This window comes from Corvus brachyrhynchos, unplaced genomic scaffold (assembly GCF_000691975.1).
Source record: "Corvus brachyrhynchos isolate BGI_N302 unplaced genomic scaffold, ASM69197v1 scaffold101, whole genome shotgun sequence".
Taxonomy (NCBI): Eukaryota; Metazoa; Chordata; class Aves; order Passeriformes; family Corvidae; genus Corvus; species Corvus brachyrhynchos.
In genome coordinates this window covers 12,293,012-12,309,344 of record NW_008237239.1, presented here as the reverse complement: position 1 = coordinate 12,309,344, position 16,333 = coordinate 12,293,012, and the positions used below count along the sequence as shown (strand labels likewise).

The window sequence follows — 16,333 nt, the reverse complement described above, 5'->3', positions numbered from 1 at the left end:
GCTGAGCCGACCCGGAGCGGATCCGTGCGGGGGCTCAGGCCTGGCACCCCTGCTGCTGACAGGAACACGCCGTGTGAGCGGAGACAGAGCTCACGACGTCCTCGGATTTCTGGTCCAGCCTAGGCTGCCCATCCAGGCTGAGAGCGGAGTCTAAAGGAGGAAGAAGAGCGGGGTTGGTTATATATCAGGGAACTCCTGTGTTAGTATGGTGCACTTCACGGTTTTTTACAGAATCCCAGTCAGACATGCTGGTCGTGTTGTGCACAGGGTCACCAGACTCACCGGCTGGAACGCAGTGGAAGCCCACGGAGATGGGAACAGTCTGGGTTGCTGAACAGCCCTTTACACAGCGAAGGACTGGCTCCACAGAGAAGCATTTTGTTGCTGTCTTCTCAAATGAAACCGGCTTCTCACTTTTGACAAATTTGTGCTGCAGCTTACAAGCTACAAAACATGAACCCTCTTAAAGCCTGCACAGAGTTTAGATAAATAACTTTCTGGACTTAATTTGTAGAATTAGCAAACACTAAGACCAATGGATAAACCAAGTGACAAGCTAGATGAAGCTAATCTGGTTGAGGTGAATCAATTTTCTGTTAAAGGCTCAGGCTGTGAAAAAAAATGAGGCATGTGAAGCACAGTTGCAAGGACAGAGGCTTGTCAGATGGGATCTAAGTGGCACGCTGATGTCCAAATCAAAAAAGATACATGTGAAAACCTTGGTTAGCTGACACCCAACTTTACCTAAACTAAGACAGTGCTTCATTTCAGGGCAGTAGTGGCTGCTAGACATCCATATATTCACTTCTGCACTGTGAGTAGCATCATACGTGCCTTGTCATGGCTGAATAGTTTAGTCCTTAAGGCTATGATCCAGGCTTTCCTGGACCAGTAACCCCAGGGAAGCTTGGTCTAAGAACACATTACAAAAAGGCCGACACATACCCAGAGGATTGTGTTCCACACAGAATGTATAGGGCACCCTAATGTAACCAACACATTCATGTTGGTTTTATGTAGAACGTGGATGGCAAAAACCATCAATCATCCCTGGGCTGAAGTTTACATGTTGTGTTAATCTCAGCCCGAGGAAATTAAAACAAGTTTTTCCCACCTCAAATGCCCTCTAGTTTGATAGTCAGGGGTAGATATGATTTTTAAATCTAAACTAAAAGCCTGGAAGTAACAGGATGAAAATAAAGAATGAAACTATTAAAGATGACATAAAATTACTTTTGTCAACAGTCAAACTACCTCCTTTTCATACTAAGTTACCATCTTAAGGAGTTTTAAGTTGAACACACAAACTCCAGGTAACTACAAAATGCATAAGATCTTGATAAAAAAAACACAGCAAAACCAGTGAACTACCAACCTCAGGAAAACCAGGGGTTTTTTTCTTCTTTTAGTCTGCAGCCACTAATCACAAAACCAAAAAATGAGATGACTGTGCTACAATTAATATAAGTCACCTGTTCCTGTGGCTAATTAATTAGTTGAAGGCAATGATATTAATAGATGTTAGAATCTTAGTACCTCCAGCACAGGGGTCTTCTGAGATGATCCAAGAGTGACCAAAACTCACAGCATCTTTAGCTAAATATCCACCGGGTGTTTGATATTCTCTTTCCACCTCAGCATCATATTTTCCACAAATGCCACATGTTTTTCCAGCCATCCAGAAAGCAGCTTGAATCTTTGTGGAAATAAAGAAAAGTTGCATGTAAATGCTTTTCTTCTGAAAGTAAACCCACTGAAAGTAACTTAAAAATTACCTCAATTCTATGCCCATCATAATATAGTTTATCTATGCCATAATCTGGGGCTTTTAGTGCCAGTCCTTTCTTTTCACTGCTGATCAGCATGCTTGCAGCTGCAACAAAAAAGCAAAATAAGATATTTTCTAAAATGAAGTGATTGTTCTAGGGTCCACCCTGAACCATTTGTAAAGTTCCTGGGGACATAATGCACACTCTAAAGAATCTTGAAAGAGATGGGGGGAAGGAGAACGACTACTGCTCCCTGCCCTGGGAAAAGCTGAAGTCACTCACAAGGGTGGCTGTACAGGAGACATCTAGATGCTCATTCTGTGGTCTCTGGGATCAGCAAAACATACCACAGCCCTGCATTTTTTCGTCTGTGCAAAGATGCACAGGATCAGCAACTCTTTCTTTGCTCATCTTTCTTGCCACCCACTATAAAAGCTTGCATGGAAGTGTATTAAAATCACCTAATTGTTTCTCAAATTAGGATGATCTTTATCTTGTGAAGTGTTTGAAGGATCATGTCCTTTCCTTCTTCAAAAGATCCAGAAAGATTAAATGTAAAGGTGTGTCTCTTACCAGAATTAGATGTGTATGGAAGATCTCTTGGGGCTTGGACACCATTAATCTTCAACTGGATGAGTCCATTGGAAACATACATGTCAACCTCACTTTAAATAAAGGAAATTAGTGTAAACAAATGCCTACTCAGCTCATAATTTCCTGTTCTGGTAGAACTATCCGTGCAGGATGCTCATATCATTCTGGCATGAATCACCTCCTATCCTTTAGGAGGAAGGTTGAGGGGGCCCAGGACAGTGTGCCAGGGGGATTGCTCCCCGTACACCTTCCCCTGGCTGTACTTGTCTCTGAGTGGCCACGGCTCTGGCAGGAAGACAGCAGGCTACAGGAACCTTGCTGCAGAACAACCTAATTGCTATTACCTTCACATAAATTGAAGGTGCTTTACATTTCAAAGGAAGATTGGGTTCCCTAGGGCAGTTCTCTTACAGCCTAAACACTCTGTGTACTGTAGTATTTTCTTCAGAGCAGTGTTTGCTCTAATGAAGAAATATGAAGCTCAAGCACATCAAAAGCACATTCATACAATTGTATGAAAAAATCAGGAATGATTCAGTGATGAGGAATGTCTTTATCACAAAAGATACAGTCTACAAAACAAAGATTCTTGTGTTCTTTCACAAAACAGGTGCAGGGAAGACTAGATTCCCTCTGTTTCTCTAACATTATGGCTCAGTTAGGCACACATTTTTCAGAAATAAATAATTACTGGTAATGAAACCTTACAGATAAAAGTCTATTTATGTGCTTTGAAGAACACTCACTACAATGATTTTAATATGCATAATCCCATACAATTTAGGGGTGATTGCTCCAGGCTGAAACAAAGTGTGTCTTAAGTTAACTTCAAATAGATTAGAACATTGTGTGCCAGCTAGATGTCCTAAGAGAGTGCCTCTAATCTGGGATAAGTAATGCCCTTTTCAGCTATGTCCACTTCTCAACAACCCTGCTGTAATGAGTGTGGGTTCTAATTTGTTCTAATTATTAGTTTCGGGTAGAAGGCCAGACTAATGATTACAATAGCTCCTTCTGGATTTATAGTTTATGTGTCTGCCTAATCATGAAATCCTGAAATGAGACAGTTAAATTCTAACAAATGAATTAAGAATTTGGGGCAGTAAAGACTTTAGGTTACTGTGAACCTCAAATATATTTCAGAAGCACTTTTAAAAGACAGTCATGTGGCAGGTTCAGTTCATAAACCGAGCAGAAACACCAATTAAGTGTAGTGGTTTGGTTCAAAATATCCATGACTTACTTATTTTCCTTCTGTGAGATAAGAATTAGGAGAGAGCAAAGCAGGCACAAAACTTAACCATGCCATGTCCCCAAACCCCAGTGACGCTCCTAGATATCTTTCCATTGACATCAGTACTTTCTGCATGAGTCTAATGCTGACACCAGTCTGCCCTACCAATTTATAACATATTCATATAACATATTCAGCTTGGCATCTATTTTTTACTAAGTTTTTGATCACTTACTGGCTGGCGAGTCTGACATTTATGGCTTTAAGGTTAGCAGACTCTTTGAGTCTTTTCACCATCACGAGGAATTTAAGCTCTGGACTACAGTCCTGCACCAAGACATGGTAGCAATTTGCAGGCATTGAATAGTTAAATTGAACGCCATTGAAAGTTGTGATCTTATTTTGGAAAACTGTACAATGACCTGGAAAAAAAAACAGTAAAAAGTAAGCATTTTATAATTTATATAAGACAGCTATTTTATTTCAGTTTTGTAATTAAAAGAAAAAAAAAATCTTCTGGTTCTACATGTTTCCATGTAGAAGTGAATTCATTCTGTCAGACGAAATACTAGATTTGTTGCAATACAAAAGTAGAACTTTGGCAGTCCCCAGGCAGCAGCACAACCCCCCATGATTCAGTCATTGTGTGAGATGAATTCTGCTCACAGCTGGTGCTGGTGCAGCTCTCAGTTTGTGGCGTTTTGGCTTTTCTAACTTTGTTGTAGTCAAAAGAATTTCACAAAAGGTGATAATAATTCACATATCATTAACACTAGAGAAAGTTCACTAAAATGCTGATACCTTTATTGGGTTATAACAAGGATTAGAAATAGTTAGAAGATGGGAAGGAAAAAATAGCACACTACACTTTTCTCTTTTTCACTGTAATAGCTCTGATTAGAAATTATTTTACAACAATTGTAATTAATACAGATTAGTTTTGATGTTTACCAAAGAAATACCAAAGCATCATGGAATGGCTTGGGTTGGAAGGAACCTTAAAGATCATCTAATTCCAACCCCCCAGCTCTGGACAGGGATGCCTTATAAATATGCACGGTATGATATTATCCCACTGATTCCAAGCAAAATGTGACTCCTTATTGCAGGATTACATAAAGCTTTTAATTTTAAAATTTACCCTAAGTAAGTATAATGTGATTAGCTCTTAATACAGCATTAATCAAACAATAATCCCTTCAAAATCAGAGTGCAGGATTTGAAATTAATGGGTATATTTTGGAGCTGTTTCAGCTTCTACGTAACAGTGCTAATCAAGCAGAGCACCCCAAATCAGAGGTCACTTAGATATCCTTCTCACAAATTTTGTAATGTGTTTTCTTCACAAACAATTTCTTCAGGGAAGCTGAAATGGATGCATTCGGGAATGGATGTATTTGGAAGCACTATTTGGCATGGAACTGAAGGTTTAGTCTTCCTGTTATGTCTCCTTTTCTTTATATCTTTGCAGCCTCACAGATTTTCATACAGATTATTTGTTTCTATCTGACATCCAACTGATTTTTAAGTGAGTGAATAAATAAGTAAAAAAAAAGTTACATCCAAAGTATAAGTCATGTTTACAAAATTTGCAATGTCAATCAATCCCTGTGCAGATAGTTACTTGCTGACCTTTAAGACTTCCAATGATTGAAAGTGTTGCTTGGGAAAAGACCTTCCAGTCAGAGGATGGTAATGTTGAAATTGGTATACCTGGATGTGAAGGGACTGGCAAGGGAAGCCTGATGGCTGTGTCATAAATTGTGAGCTGAAAATCAGGCAGAAAACAAACATGAATGGAAATGCAAAGTACAGTGTAGAGATAAGGTAGCATTTTCCTCTAATATTCCAAGAGAACTGTGCTGACTGAAATCTAAATTAGCATCTGGATTTAGGTCAGAGTGAAAAAGAAATCAAGTCCTCTGTGTACAGCATGAAATAGTTCTACAGTGTGACACACCTGGAACCAATGGAACAGCACTGCTATAAATGAGAGTCACCAATTTGCGGCTTTTTGGGTAGCTGTACATCACATTTGCTCTCAGGCTGAACACTTTGCTTACCTGAGATGCACACCCTCTTTCTGCCCATACATCAAGTGCTGCTCTTTGGCTGTCTCAACAGCCTGGTTTTACTACTGTCTTTTCCAGAATACAGGAAAAGCTATCATCTGTCTGAAGATTTTGGGAGGAGTGGTCTTTGCAATAAGCTATTGTTAACGTGCTATCAATCACGACGGCTGTTCTCTAACGTGTTTCTTATTTCATATGCTTGCATGCTACATAAGAAAGACAAATGTGTTGTAAGATATTTTGATAGTAAAACCACTGCATGAATATAATGTCTTGTGAAGGCAGTTTCTTTACAGTTTTTTTGGTTTTTTAAAAAAATCAATGCGTTTAAAAAGCTATTAGTCATCTATTTCCTGAGTATTGACTGCTTCAGGATAAAAGATAGTGGAAATAATTACCTCTGGCAGCTTAAAGACAATATCACAGGTTCTTGGAGATGTCAAAGCCATAACCAAGGTTGCCTGGTGAGAGGGACCAAGCTGTTGTCTTTGGGAAAAACCAAGCACATAGGCAGCTCCTGGAAGAACTGAGTATAACCTGAAAAAAATGAAGTAAGTGATTAAAACTCTCTGTCTTCGAAAAAATTGGTTATTATTTGTTCACATGAAAATACCCCCATAAAAAAATATGCATTCTGTGTTAGACATGTTTTGCATCAGGGTTTGGTGATACATGATGTTGTTTATGGAAGGAGGGGCAGGCAAATTTATTTTTTAATTGGTGCAGAGGATCTTGAGAGACTGGATGGGAGAGTGATATGAGAAGAAATGTGTGACAAACTTATTTTAAACATATTCAGACTTAAAAATAGGCATCAATTACATAAGCCCCCAAATAATAACATGCTAAAAATATTAAATTAATATTTCATATTGATATGTCAGTCCTGCAGTTATAACTTTAGGCAAGGATCCTTTTCCCACTAAGACTGTCAACAAGCTGATGGAGGGATCTCTACAAATGAGGTTCCAAACAGGCTTGGGACTCAAATAGAGAAATACAGAAAATAATCCTTTATAAAAAGGCATAGTCTCAGAGCAGAAAAAAACTAAGTTCTGTGGCATTGCTCCAGGATAGTCAATTGGATGGTTTCATCTCCTTTAATAAGAGCAGATAACAGCTTCTGGTAATTCAATCCAATGTAGAAAGTTACCCTCTTCAGAAGACTTTAACCAAATGCCTTTAATGTGAAAATTTTGTTGTGTGTGTGTTTAGTTAACTGAGTTTCAGTACATGTCTGTATTTTGGTAGTACTATGACAAAAAATAGGCTTTGGTGTGGGTCTATATGTTATTGCAGGCAAATGCATGGAGGGATACAAGGAATGAATGAATGTGACAGGTATTTCATGTATATGGAGACACACGTGAACAGAATCCAGCATCTACAGTTTTCTCACACTAAATGTCATAAAACATTTTTTATTTAATGTGCATATGCCTTATAGGAAGTTTTTGTATCACCTGCTTCAGAAGCCAGAGGCAAGGTGCCTGCATTAGGAAATTAAGTAAGAGCCTGACTTCTTCAGAGAACCAATGTCAGGCTTCTGCTCTGAGCCTCCATAAATCAGGAAGCATCAGGAGACCAATCTCCTAAATCAGGCACTTTAAATTACAAGTCTACAATAGATTAGGTGAATCCCATCATCCCAGGTGGTTTTCTTGCAAACTAAAATGCAGTATGCTTTGAGGGAATGAATGCAGAGAAAGCAAACACATGTAATCTGATTTTATAATATCTTACTGATTAAGGGGAATTTTTCCAGCTTGGAAATTGCAGAACTGAACCTGTAATTATTTGGAGCATTGACATACATTTTTCAAAAACTAAAATGAAATCTCACCATCTTGCAGTTGTTCGGATTATTGAAGGCACTTTTAGCCACTCCAGCTTCATCTGCATAGCTGGATAAGCAGCAAATTGTCCTGTTGCAATCCGAGTAGCAATGTGGTAGTCCTGGCAATCTTTACCCCATTTAAGAGAGCCCTAGCAGAGGGAAATACATAAATTTTTGCATAAAACACAGTAGGATCCTTATGCTTCATTTATATTTGAGCTGATTGATATTTTAAACTTACTGATACTCTTCGGTAATTTATTACTGAAGCATCAGCACAGAGTTTCCATCTACTTGGTCCTGTGATGCTTGAACCAAACATCTGTATTCTCCACCTCTTGGGCTGTGTATCAGTGTACAGGACAAGCTGCAATCCTGTTGGCTGCTTGTTTCTGTGGATGGCACGAAGAACTGCAGCCAGTATCGGTGGCTTGCTGTCTCCCAAGAATTTAGGCTTAGGTGAGCAGAGAGGAAGTAGAGGTCAAAGACATAAACAAAGCGTTAGAATTACAATAGTACAACCACTGGTATGACCTATGCAAGTAGAACTGTATTGGGAATTTTTTTGCAAAGTACTTTCAATGCAACAAAAAAAGCATGGTACTGGATAAAGAACTGATATGACCCAGCTCAGCACTGCTCTCTTACCCAAATTCAGTCAAACTAATAGCTTTTTGATAAAACTAGCTTGACCACCTGTTTAAAACCATGATAGTTTGTATTGTCAGGGGGATCTGTTCAGTGCAGTCCTAAGTGTGGTACTTGCACGAGGAGCAGCACATGGCCCTGTTCAACGCTGGGCCCTTGTGCCCAGCAGCAGCACCTGCCTGAGTGTCCTACCTGAGCTGTGGGCAGAGTCCCCGCCTGGCCAGGGGACAGCTGCAGGGGGAATTTGCTGTGGGGCAGCAGGTCCTCCCTGTGCTGCCAGGTCTGAGTGACAGAGACACACCAAAGGATTGGGTGAGACAGAGCTGGATGGGGTTTAGTGGGAAGTGGGGAAAGAACAAGGCTGTGGCTGAGAAAGAGTTCAGGGAAGTAGTAACATGGTGAAAAGATGGACAAGAGAGGTGAATTTAAGCTGCACAGAAATGGTGGGGGAGAAGGTTGACCTGGTTTCTTTTTTTCCCCAAGCTACTTGCACTAACCACTGGGAGCTGCTGCTGCAGAAGGGATGCCCCAGCAAAGTAAGGCTTATTATGTTGTAGGCAGGTAGGTCATTGCCTGAAATGTGTGAAATTTTTCTTTGTTAAAATCCACTCCAGATTCCCTCAGTTCTTGTAGAAGGACCAGGTACTATTAACTATGTTCCCTGCACACATTCCTGAATAAACACCTGGATTGCTCTCAGAGTTGGAGCCATGCTCCTACTCAAGGTTTTTTTAAAGGCCTGTTACGGTCCTGCTAACATGAGCAGAAGGACTCTTCAGTGAGAACCTAATGAACAAATGAGCAGCAGAGTCAAGTCCTAAACTTTTACAGAAAGATACACAATAAAAATATACCTGAAACCAGATTCTGATCAAGCAGGTCAGCACTTCTAAATTGTTCTTATTTTTATAGTGAATTATTTACTGAGTAAGACAAATTTCAACATATACAGCAATACATTCCAGTTTCATTCAAAGATAGCCTGTATTGAGTGAATATTAAATAACATTCAATGACCATCCAATGTGCTCACCTTTATAAAACAAGAAACAGTTCCGTTTCTTTCTGTATACCTAATATGCTAAATCACTGTATTTTTCCTATTCTGTTATATACAACAGCTGGAAATGCAAAGTAAATATTTTGATTTCTTGCAGATTAAGACACTCACCTGAGACGTGGCTCTAGAGAGGCCTTCATCACTAGCTGAAGAAGAGGAAGAGCTGATGCTGATGTTCAGGATTTCCCCTCCTGGGTCCTGCAACAACAGAGAATCACCTTGAAGCAGGTGCCTACCGCTGGAAGTTGTTGCAGAATCAATTTATCATATTTTTACTCTCAGAGAACTAGGGTCTAATTGCAGCAAAGACAGAAAGAGTAGTTGTACACCCTGGTCCCACTATATGCAGTAAATGTACCTGTTCATCCGCTGGCTTAAACAAAAACTGGTAAACAGGTGTGTTTGCCTGTGAAAATAGATAGTGTGTAAGAAAACCCAAGAGAAAATAAGGAACTAACTTTTGATAAATGCATTAAAAATTTCCATACTGAATATGGAAAACAAAGCAAAACAAAATTGAGTTTTTTAAACATTTTACAGTGAAATATTCTGAAATGTCAAAATTCTGATCCGAAATGCTTCAGAGAACAAATTACTATAAGAAGTGTAAAAAGATCCAGCCAGAGTGAATTACCTGTTGGTTGGAATATTCACTGTCCCCACTGCAGTGCCTGTCCCCAGAGTGGTCTTGGCTGCTGCTGCTGCATGCTTTGCTGCTAGCAGAGCTGCCACTGCTGCTCCTGCTGCTGCTCTTGCTGCCATGCTTCTTCCCAGATTGCCTTATTTCATTTGTCCTATGATGCTTTCCGGGCTCTTTACCATCAGCAGAGGAAGCAGCAGAAGAAGAGGATGAACTGGAGAGGTGGGATGCACTGGGCTCTGCCCAGAGGCCGGTATCTGCATTCTTGTACTCTCGGTTAATCCGTTTTGTGCGGCGCCGTGTTTTATTTGCAGCCTCCAAAAACAGTTGAAAGCATCATGAATTTATAGCTTGTTCTGTAACATTTCCCTGGCTGTCAGACAAGATGCTCACCACAGGCTTCCAAGGAAATAGTACTTCCTGTCCCCACACACTGCAGAAGCTGTACCAGAACTACATGGGCCCATTCCTCCCAGCCCAATTCCTTGCTTTCCCACGCCACCTTTCCACAATGGAAACCCTTGGTTTCATTTATAGGAAATATTTCCCTCTCTGATGCTCAAAGTCTCTTACCGTGAACACATTTTCAATGCCTAGAATCTTCTTCAGTTTAACTTGAATGTCCTCATATGGAGATGCCTCTCCCTCCTCCTTTGACCCTGAGCTTGATACCTCAATGATTTTGGAAGCTGCTTTGGATCCTGCTTGAACCTCCAGCTGTATTTTTTCAATATCAGCATCTGTACGAACTAAAGGCAAAAGCATTCCAGGATTGTGCTGCTTGAGCATTATTCACTGTGATTGACAGAAAAACTTGTTATTATGACTGTACCTGGCTTTAAAATTATTTTGGCTTCAAATTCTCCAAATAATTTATGCAGATAGGTATTTCTTAAGAAAGCAGAATTTCGTGATTTAATGCTGAGACAAGTAGAACATCCCAAACTTTCAAATTTTCTACAGAACCTGCGTGAGTAAAATCTTCTTCCTGCACTGTTGTGATGTGCCTCTTCTGAACCTTGCTGGTATCCTTTGGATATCACATTAAGAATACTGCTTTGCTGCATTAAACAAAAATATGGCAGATAAAGTCATTTTCCAGCAAAAAAATATTGTCCCAGCTCTTAAAATAATTCCTCCCATTAATGAAGAGAATGATGACAGTCCTGCTTAAAGAAGGAAGCAACACTTAAAATTAGAGATCCAGGAACTGGAAGCAGTGGGGTTTCCTGCAAAGTGCTCTGTGGAAGAGGGCAGCTCTCCTGCCCCCCTTTCTCAGGCAGTGCTTCACAAACACACTTCCCAATGAGAACCTGCAGGGCTCTTTGGAGGGGCTGTTCCTCTGCATTTAAGGATTCTAGCCCTCCTGCTGCAAGCCAGTGTAGCCCTCCCAAGCCAGCCTCAGAAGCTGAAGAGCACATAAAAAAAAGTTTTTCTGCAATCCACTGCAGGGATTATCTCAGGATTTGGGAAGAAAAATCTACATCCTGCCCTATTTTTCACACCATTTTCATAATTTTTCACATTATTCTGATTCAGGAAAAAAACAGATATTGTACAAAGGATGTAAATTTCAGGCACTGTCTCATGGCTGCAAAGAAATATGAAGACATGCCATCAAAGCAGCCCTGCCTGCGTGCAATGAAGAAAATGAGTGGACTGTGGATGATCATGTCATGAACCCATTGGGCCTTAGGCTTGGTTTGAGAAATATCAGGGCCCTGTTGAATCTCACCATTCCTGTGTTTGTGATCTGGTTTATGACAACGTCTGTGTCAGGGGTGCCCAGCCCTTCTGACGAGCTGCCTGTCTGCAGTACAAATGGTGAGAGGCTCCCTTACCTTCCAGCTACCAGGTCTTGAAGATCCTTCTTTTGACTGCAGTAGGTGGTCAGAGATACTTGGTATTTCTCCTTTGGGGAGAAGTTGGGATTTCTTTTCAGAATCTTCTTCTTCCATGTTCCTTGAAATAGCATAAACTTCACTCCTGTGAAGGTGATAAATGGCACACAAGTAACACCTTCTGATTTCACTCTACCCTTTTTTGCTGGTGCAAAAAAGGCAGTACTAAGCTTTATGTGGCTGCCAGGTATGGCAGACCTTAACAACCAGTTGTATATGTGTGATTTTATAACAGGGAACTCACAATCAGTAACACAGAGCAAGCAAAATGCAAAAAGCTCTTCTGTACCTCACAGCTGCAAGCTCAGCCTCCTGATGGCAGGGAAGGGTTTCAATCTTCAAATTTTTCTCTTTCATATTTATCCTGGCATCAAATTTCATTGTAGTGTTGGCACTGAACTCTGCACGAAATTCAAGACCACTCTGAAAGTATTGCGTATTAATCCCCATCATTGCAATCGTATGAAAATATGCTCTGAAAGAGTGGAAATAAAACCAGTCATAATTACATAATTTTATGCATAAATTTAACTTTGAAATGAAAAATTACATTTTCATGCTGTTCTGTTTATTGTAAGACCCACTACGGATGGATGAAGAGATTTATCACAACAGGATAAGCAAAAAGCTGAAAAGGTGAAGTGATTTGTCTGAAAAGCAAAGCTAACATGGGCCTTCTTACTGCATTGTCACTGATACATTGCTTGAGGACAAGCTAACTCCAGACTTTTGTAGCTTCAGATTCTGTCAATTTTTTTAATATTATCACTACTTTTATTATTATCATTGCTGTTAATGTTATCATTATTATCGTTATTACTATTATCATTACTGTTGCTTTTGCAGATCCAGAAGCATTCCCCTTTCCCCCCTGAAATCCTTGTGGTTTTTGCCAGGTGATGATGTGATTCTATGCTGAAATTATAAAAAACTTAATACCTAAGATGACATATTTTCAGATATTAGTATCTTTAGTCATTGGAAACTACAAATGTGAGCATTTTTAGCAATGGCAGAACAGCACAATGACCTGTGGGATACCATGCACACTGCTGGATTTGCAGGGTTGTAAAGCATCAGGGGATTGTGTTACTTTCTCATAACTTTGCTGCTCTGGACTAGCACATTTGTCCAAAGTATGGGACAAGTAAGATCCCTGTATAGCTACATGCCACGACATATCTATGTCAAATATAACTCTAAATATAAATGCTTGTGTATGTGAAAATAAATGTAATTTTTACTTTGGCCTGATGTCAGCATGAATATCCACCTTGGCTTCCCACAACTGTGAGGGTCTAAAATTCTCAGATACTGGTGGTGATACCTTTACATCCACTGAAAAAGACAGACAGAAATTACATGAACAGAGAAACAATAAATTCTGGGGATATAATGCTTTCAATAAGCATAGTAGTTAATGCAAAGGCAATGCTTTTACATTTTGAAATACTTTACATGGTTATTTCAAGTTTGCTAATCCAAATTAGAGTTATACAAATACATCTCAGGTGAAATATGCTAATGACTCCTCAAACCCTTTGGAGGTAGCTGGTCACTAATGTTTTGACATTACTGGCGTATTTTTCAAGAATATAGCAGGATTGAATTTCAGCAGAGGGATTTGACCCACAGTTATTGTGGGGCAGCTGCTCAGTTTGGCAGCCCAAGCTCACCGTCAGCCGCAGCCTGGGCCACCACGGCCCCGCACAGCCCGAGCTCCAGGGGCAGGCCGACGATGGTGGGGACGATGTGCCGCATCTCACCCACCATCACCGGCAGGGCCCATCGGCCTGAAATGCCTCTCTGGACCTCTTCCACCACCTTTTTCACCACTGGCTGCCAGTTTGATGATCCAGTTAGACTCTGGAAACAGAGAAGTAGGTTAGGTAAGAGGAGACACAGAAGGGAAATCATTCAGCATTGCAGACAAAAAATTCAACAGCCTTGTCAGTACCATCATCATCTGTTGAATGGCATCTTTGTCAACGTCAACAAAGGCGATATCTTGACCCAATATTTTGATGTAAGCAGATATCAGGGGGTCTTCAGGTGGCAGTTCTTTCCAACCCAGAAGCTGTGGTGTTAAGGAGAGATGGGAAGAAAGCGAAGAAGCAGAAAATGTCACTTAAATGGAGTAATGTATTAGCAAAGAGTAGATCCCATCTGAAGGATGAGAACTGTGTTTCCTTAGCCAAAAACCTAATAGACATCTTACAGGTCTGAACCGATGTGGATTTTCTTATATTGCATATCTGATTTCAGAGAGAGTTTCCCTATGTAAGGGTGAGGTAAGGGCTTGGTAATTTCTGCTGCTGTAAGTAGTAGGTGACACCTAAGGACTCATGAAGGAAAACCTTATTCAATAACCCTTTTAAAAGAGAAGAGCAACCACTTAGTGTGTTCTAACATACACTTTAAAGCATTTTGGCTCCCAGCAGCATCCTCATCTTTTGTACTATACATTAAGAGCTGACACGTTGAGTGAAAAGGTGGCATCTGTTGAAAGAGTAAGTACAATGTAAGTAGAGCTTTCCATGACTGAACAGGATGACTGACTCCTTTCTTCCAGAAACATGGAAGGGATGCCTCAGTGGGTGGGTGATGCAACCCTGGTGCTGTCAGGAGTTGTCTGTTGCAGACAAGTGGGAAGGGTGCCCAGACATACCAATTTACCCAGCTCCTTCAGGGTCTTGTACGTTTCATACTCAGCAAAGGGGATGTTCTGCTTCCTGATAAGCTGGATTAGGCTTTGTGACCGGAAAGCCACCTGTAGGAAACAGAGTCAGGTATCACAGCCCAAGTACAAGAGAGCTCAGGAAAACCCTTGTGCCTGGTATTAACTCACCGAGGCCACACGAAATACTTGTTTCATGAAGCCATTGCATTACAAGGACATGTCTACCTGGCGGATGACTGCAGGCTATGGCTGCAGATGCTGAGGATGTGCTGAGCCAGCCAGCCTTAAATTAGTTAACAGGGATAATTTTAGGGTAGTGCAGAACACAGCCCAGGCTGCAAAGCTTGCCCAAGAAGCTGTGTAAATTTCTGCATGCTGTTACATGGAGCTTTGTGCTGCCCTGGCTGTACTGCTGGCTGAAATTTAATTTCCCTGTACTTATGCAAAATACCCTGGATCCCATGTGACTTTAGGTGGGCAGATGGATGTTCTGCTGTGTAAGCTTTCCTCTGCTTCTAGATTTACATGCCTATACTGGGTGTGTTCATTGATGAATGTATATGTCAAGAAGCCCAAATAAAAGAAGAAGCCTAAGTAAAATCATAATCATTATCTAAATTTTCCCTTCCACATCCACCCTCACAGCCAGAAATGGAGTTAAACACTGCATCACAGTCCAGAAGCTGGCTGCCTTAATGCAATACTTACCTCAATAATATCCGTTGCAGTGTTTGCATAATATCCTCTTACTTTTGTGATTATATCAGATGGAAACATGGTACTGGGACTGTTCATTAGATAGACCCTCCAAATGGCACCAGCCTGATATTGAGCTGCCACAGGAATAAAAAGCAGCAGAAATTAGGTTCTCTGAGGTGTCTGGTGCACATAAGCCACCTCAGGTATGTGCTGTAGCAGATGACAAGGGGTTCTGTCAGGATTCAGTCCCACAGGTCCTCAAGTTTGCAACCTCAATAGGAGGACTTTGTCCTAAGGCAGAGCCAGCACAATCCCAGAGACTGAAGAAGGAGGCCTAAACCCATTTGCAAGCACCACTTTCCTCAGCAGATACCAGAGATTTGAGAAAGAGCCTCAGGGAATTTTGCGCGTGTGCTGATTTAATGTGCATATTAGGACACTCTTCTGCTTTTTCTATTTCAAGAGTGCACTAAACTCACAGCTCATGGCTGGATTTTGGATGAAAATCATAGAACACAATAGAGGTATTTGGGTACCTAAGCTGAGGAAGTGCACAGGGCAGATGGTACTCACAGGAATAGTCGCTGATCTGAATGACCTTGCTGTAACGATAGCTCAGCCTGTCAAGTCTGGGGCCCAGGAGTTTAATGGCAACGTTGCAAGCAGCAGACCTGAATAATAGAGTTAAAACCATATGAAGAGAGCCGGCTGTGACCAAATTCTTAGAAAACTGCAAGAAAAACATCTCCATTTGCTACTAAAAATGTACTTCTTCATCTACTTACAGTTTATAGAGCTGTGGGATCCTGCCTGCTGCCAAAGTCTTCATGTGTGAATATGCAAAACTGGCTACTTGCAGGCTGGGCTCTGTCAGCAGTGAGCTGGCCAGAGCTGCTACTGTTGGAAGAGCAGGCTTGGTTTCGAAGAGGACAACACAAGCCACCATTCGGACATTTGGAGCAAGCGTGCTGTCCATAAAGACCTGGAGAGTGATTTCCCTGACCTACAGGAGGAAGATACAACCTCTGAGTAGCCCATAACTTCCCAGTGAGCGGTATTTCCTAAGCAGTACATATGTGCTCTGCAGTGAATGGAGAACAGAACCCTAAACAAGAGACGTGAGCACAAGTCCTGTCACTGAAAAGGAAGATATTGCTGGGTGCACCATGAACCCAGGGAGAAACACCCATTAGGAATGG

The 16,333-nt window shown here is 40.9% G+C and overlaps 1 protein-coding gene across 1 annotated transcript in view; it reads right to left on the bottom strand.

The window, feature by feature from the left end:
* Positions 1-6: 6 nt before the first annotated feature.
* The window catches only part of LOC103612798 (vitellogenin-2-like), a 22,945-nt gene continuing 6,618 nt past the window's right edge, over positions 7-16,333 (bottom strand). Inside the window, exons 12-35 of the mRNA XM_017729595.1 lie at positions 15,920-16,137; positions 15,708-15,805; positions 15,144-15,268; positions 14,424-14,525; positions 13,713-13,832; positions 13,432-13,621; positions 13,000-13,093; positions 12,045-12,230; positions 11,696-11,840; positions 10,687-10,915; positions 10,428-10,603; positions 9,849-10,169; positions 9,573-9,620; positions 9,326-9,412; positions 7,748-7,960; positions 7,513-7,655; positions 6,068-6,206; positions 5,230-5,365; positions 3,833-4,019; positions 2,343-2,434; positions 1,776-1,873; positions 1,537-1,696; positions 283-444; positions 7-150 (exon numbers count right to left, since the gene is read on the bottom strand). Of these exons, the coding sequence (XP_017585084.1) occupies positions 35-150; positions 283-444; positions 1,537-1,696; positions 1,776-1,873; positions 2,343-2,434; positions 3,833-4,019; positions 5,230-5,365; positions 6,068-6,206; positions 7,513-7,655; positions 7,748-7,960; positions 9,326-9,412; positions 9,573-9,620; positions 9,849-10,169; positions 10,428-10,603; positions 10,687-10,915; positions 11,696-11,840; positions 12,045-12,230; positions 13,000-13,093; positions 13,432-13,621; positions 13,713-13,832; positions 14,424-14,525; positions 15,144-15,268; positions 15,708-15,805; positions 15,920-16,137 (3,585 nt within the window). The 3' untranslated portion in view covers positions 7-34. The remainder of the gene's footprint in view (positions 151-282; positions 445-1,536; positions 1,697-1,775; positions 1,874-2,342; positions 2,435-3,832; positions 4,020-5,229; positions 5,366-6,067; positions 6,207-7,512; positions 7,656-7,747; positions 7,961-9,325; positions 9,413-9,572; positions 9,621-9,848; positions 10,170-10,427; positions 10,604-10,686; positions 10,916-11,695; positions 11,841-12,044; positions 12,231-12,999; positions 13,094-13,431; positions 13,622-13,712; positions 13,833-14,423; positions 14,526-15,143; positions 15,269-15,707; positions 15,806-15,919; positions 16,138-16,333) is intronic.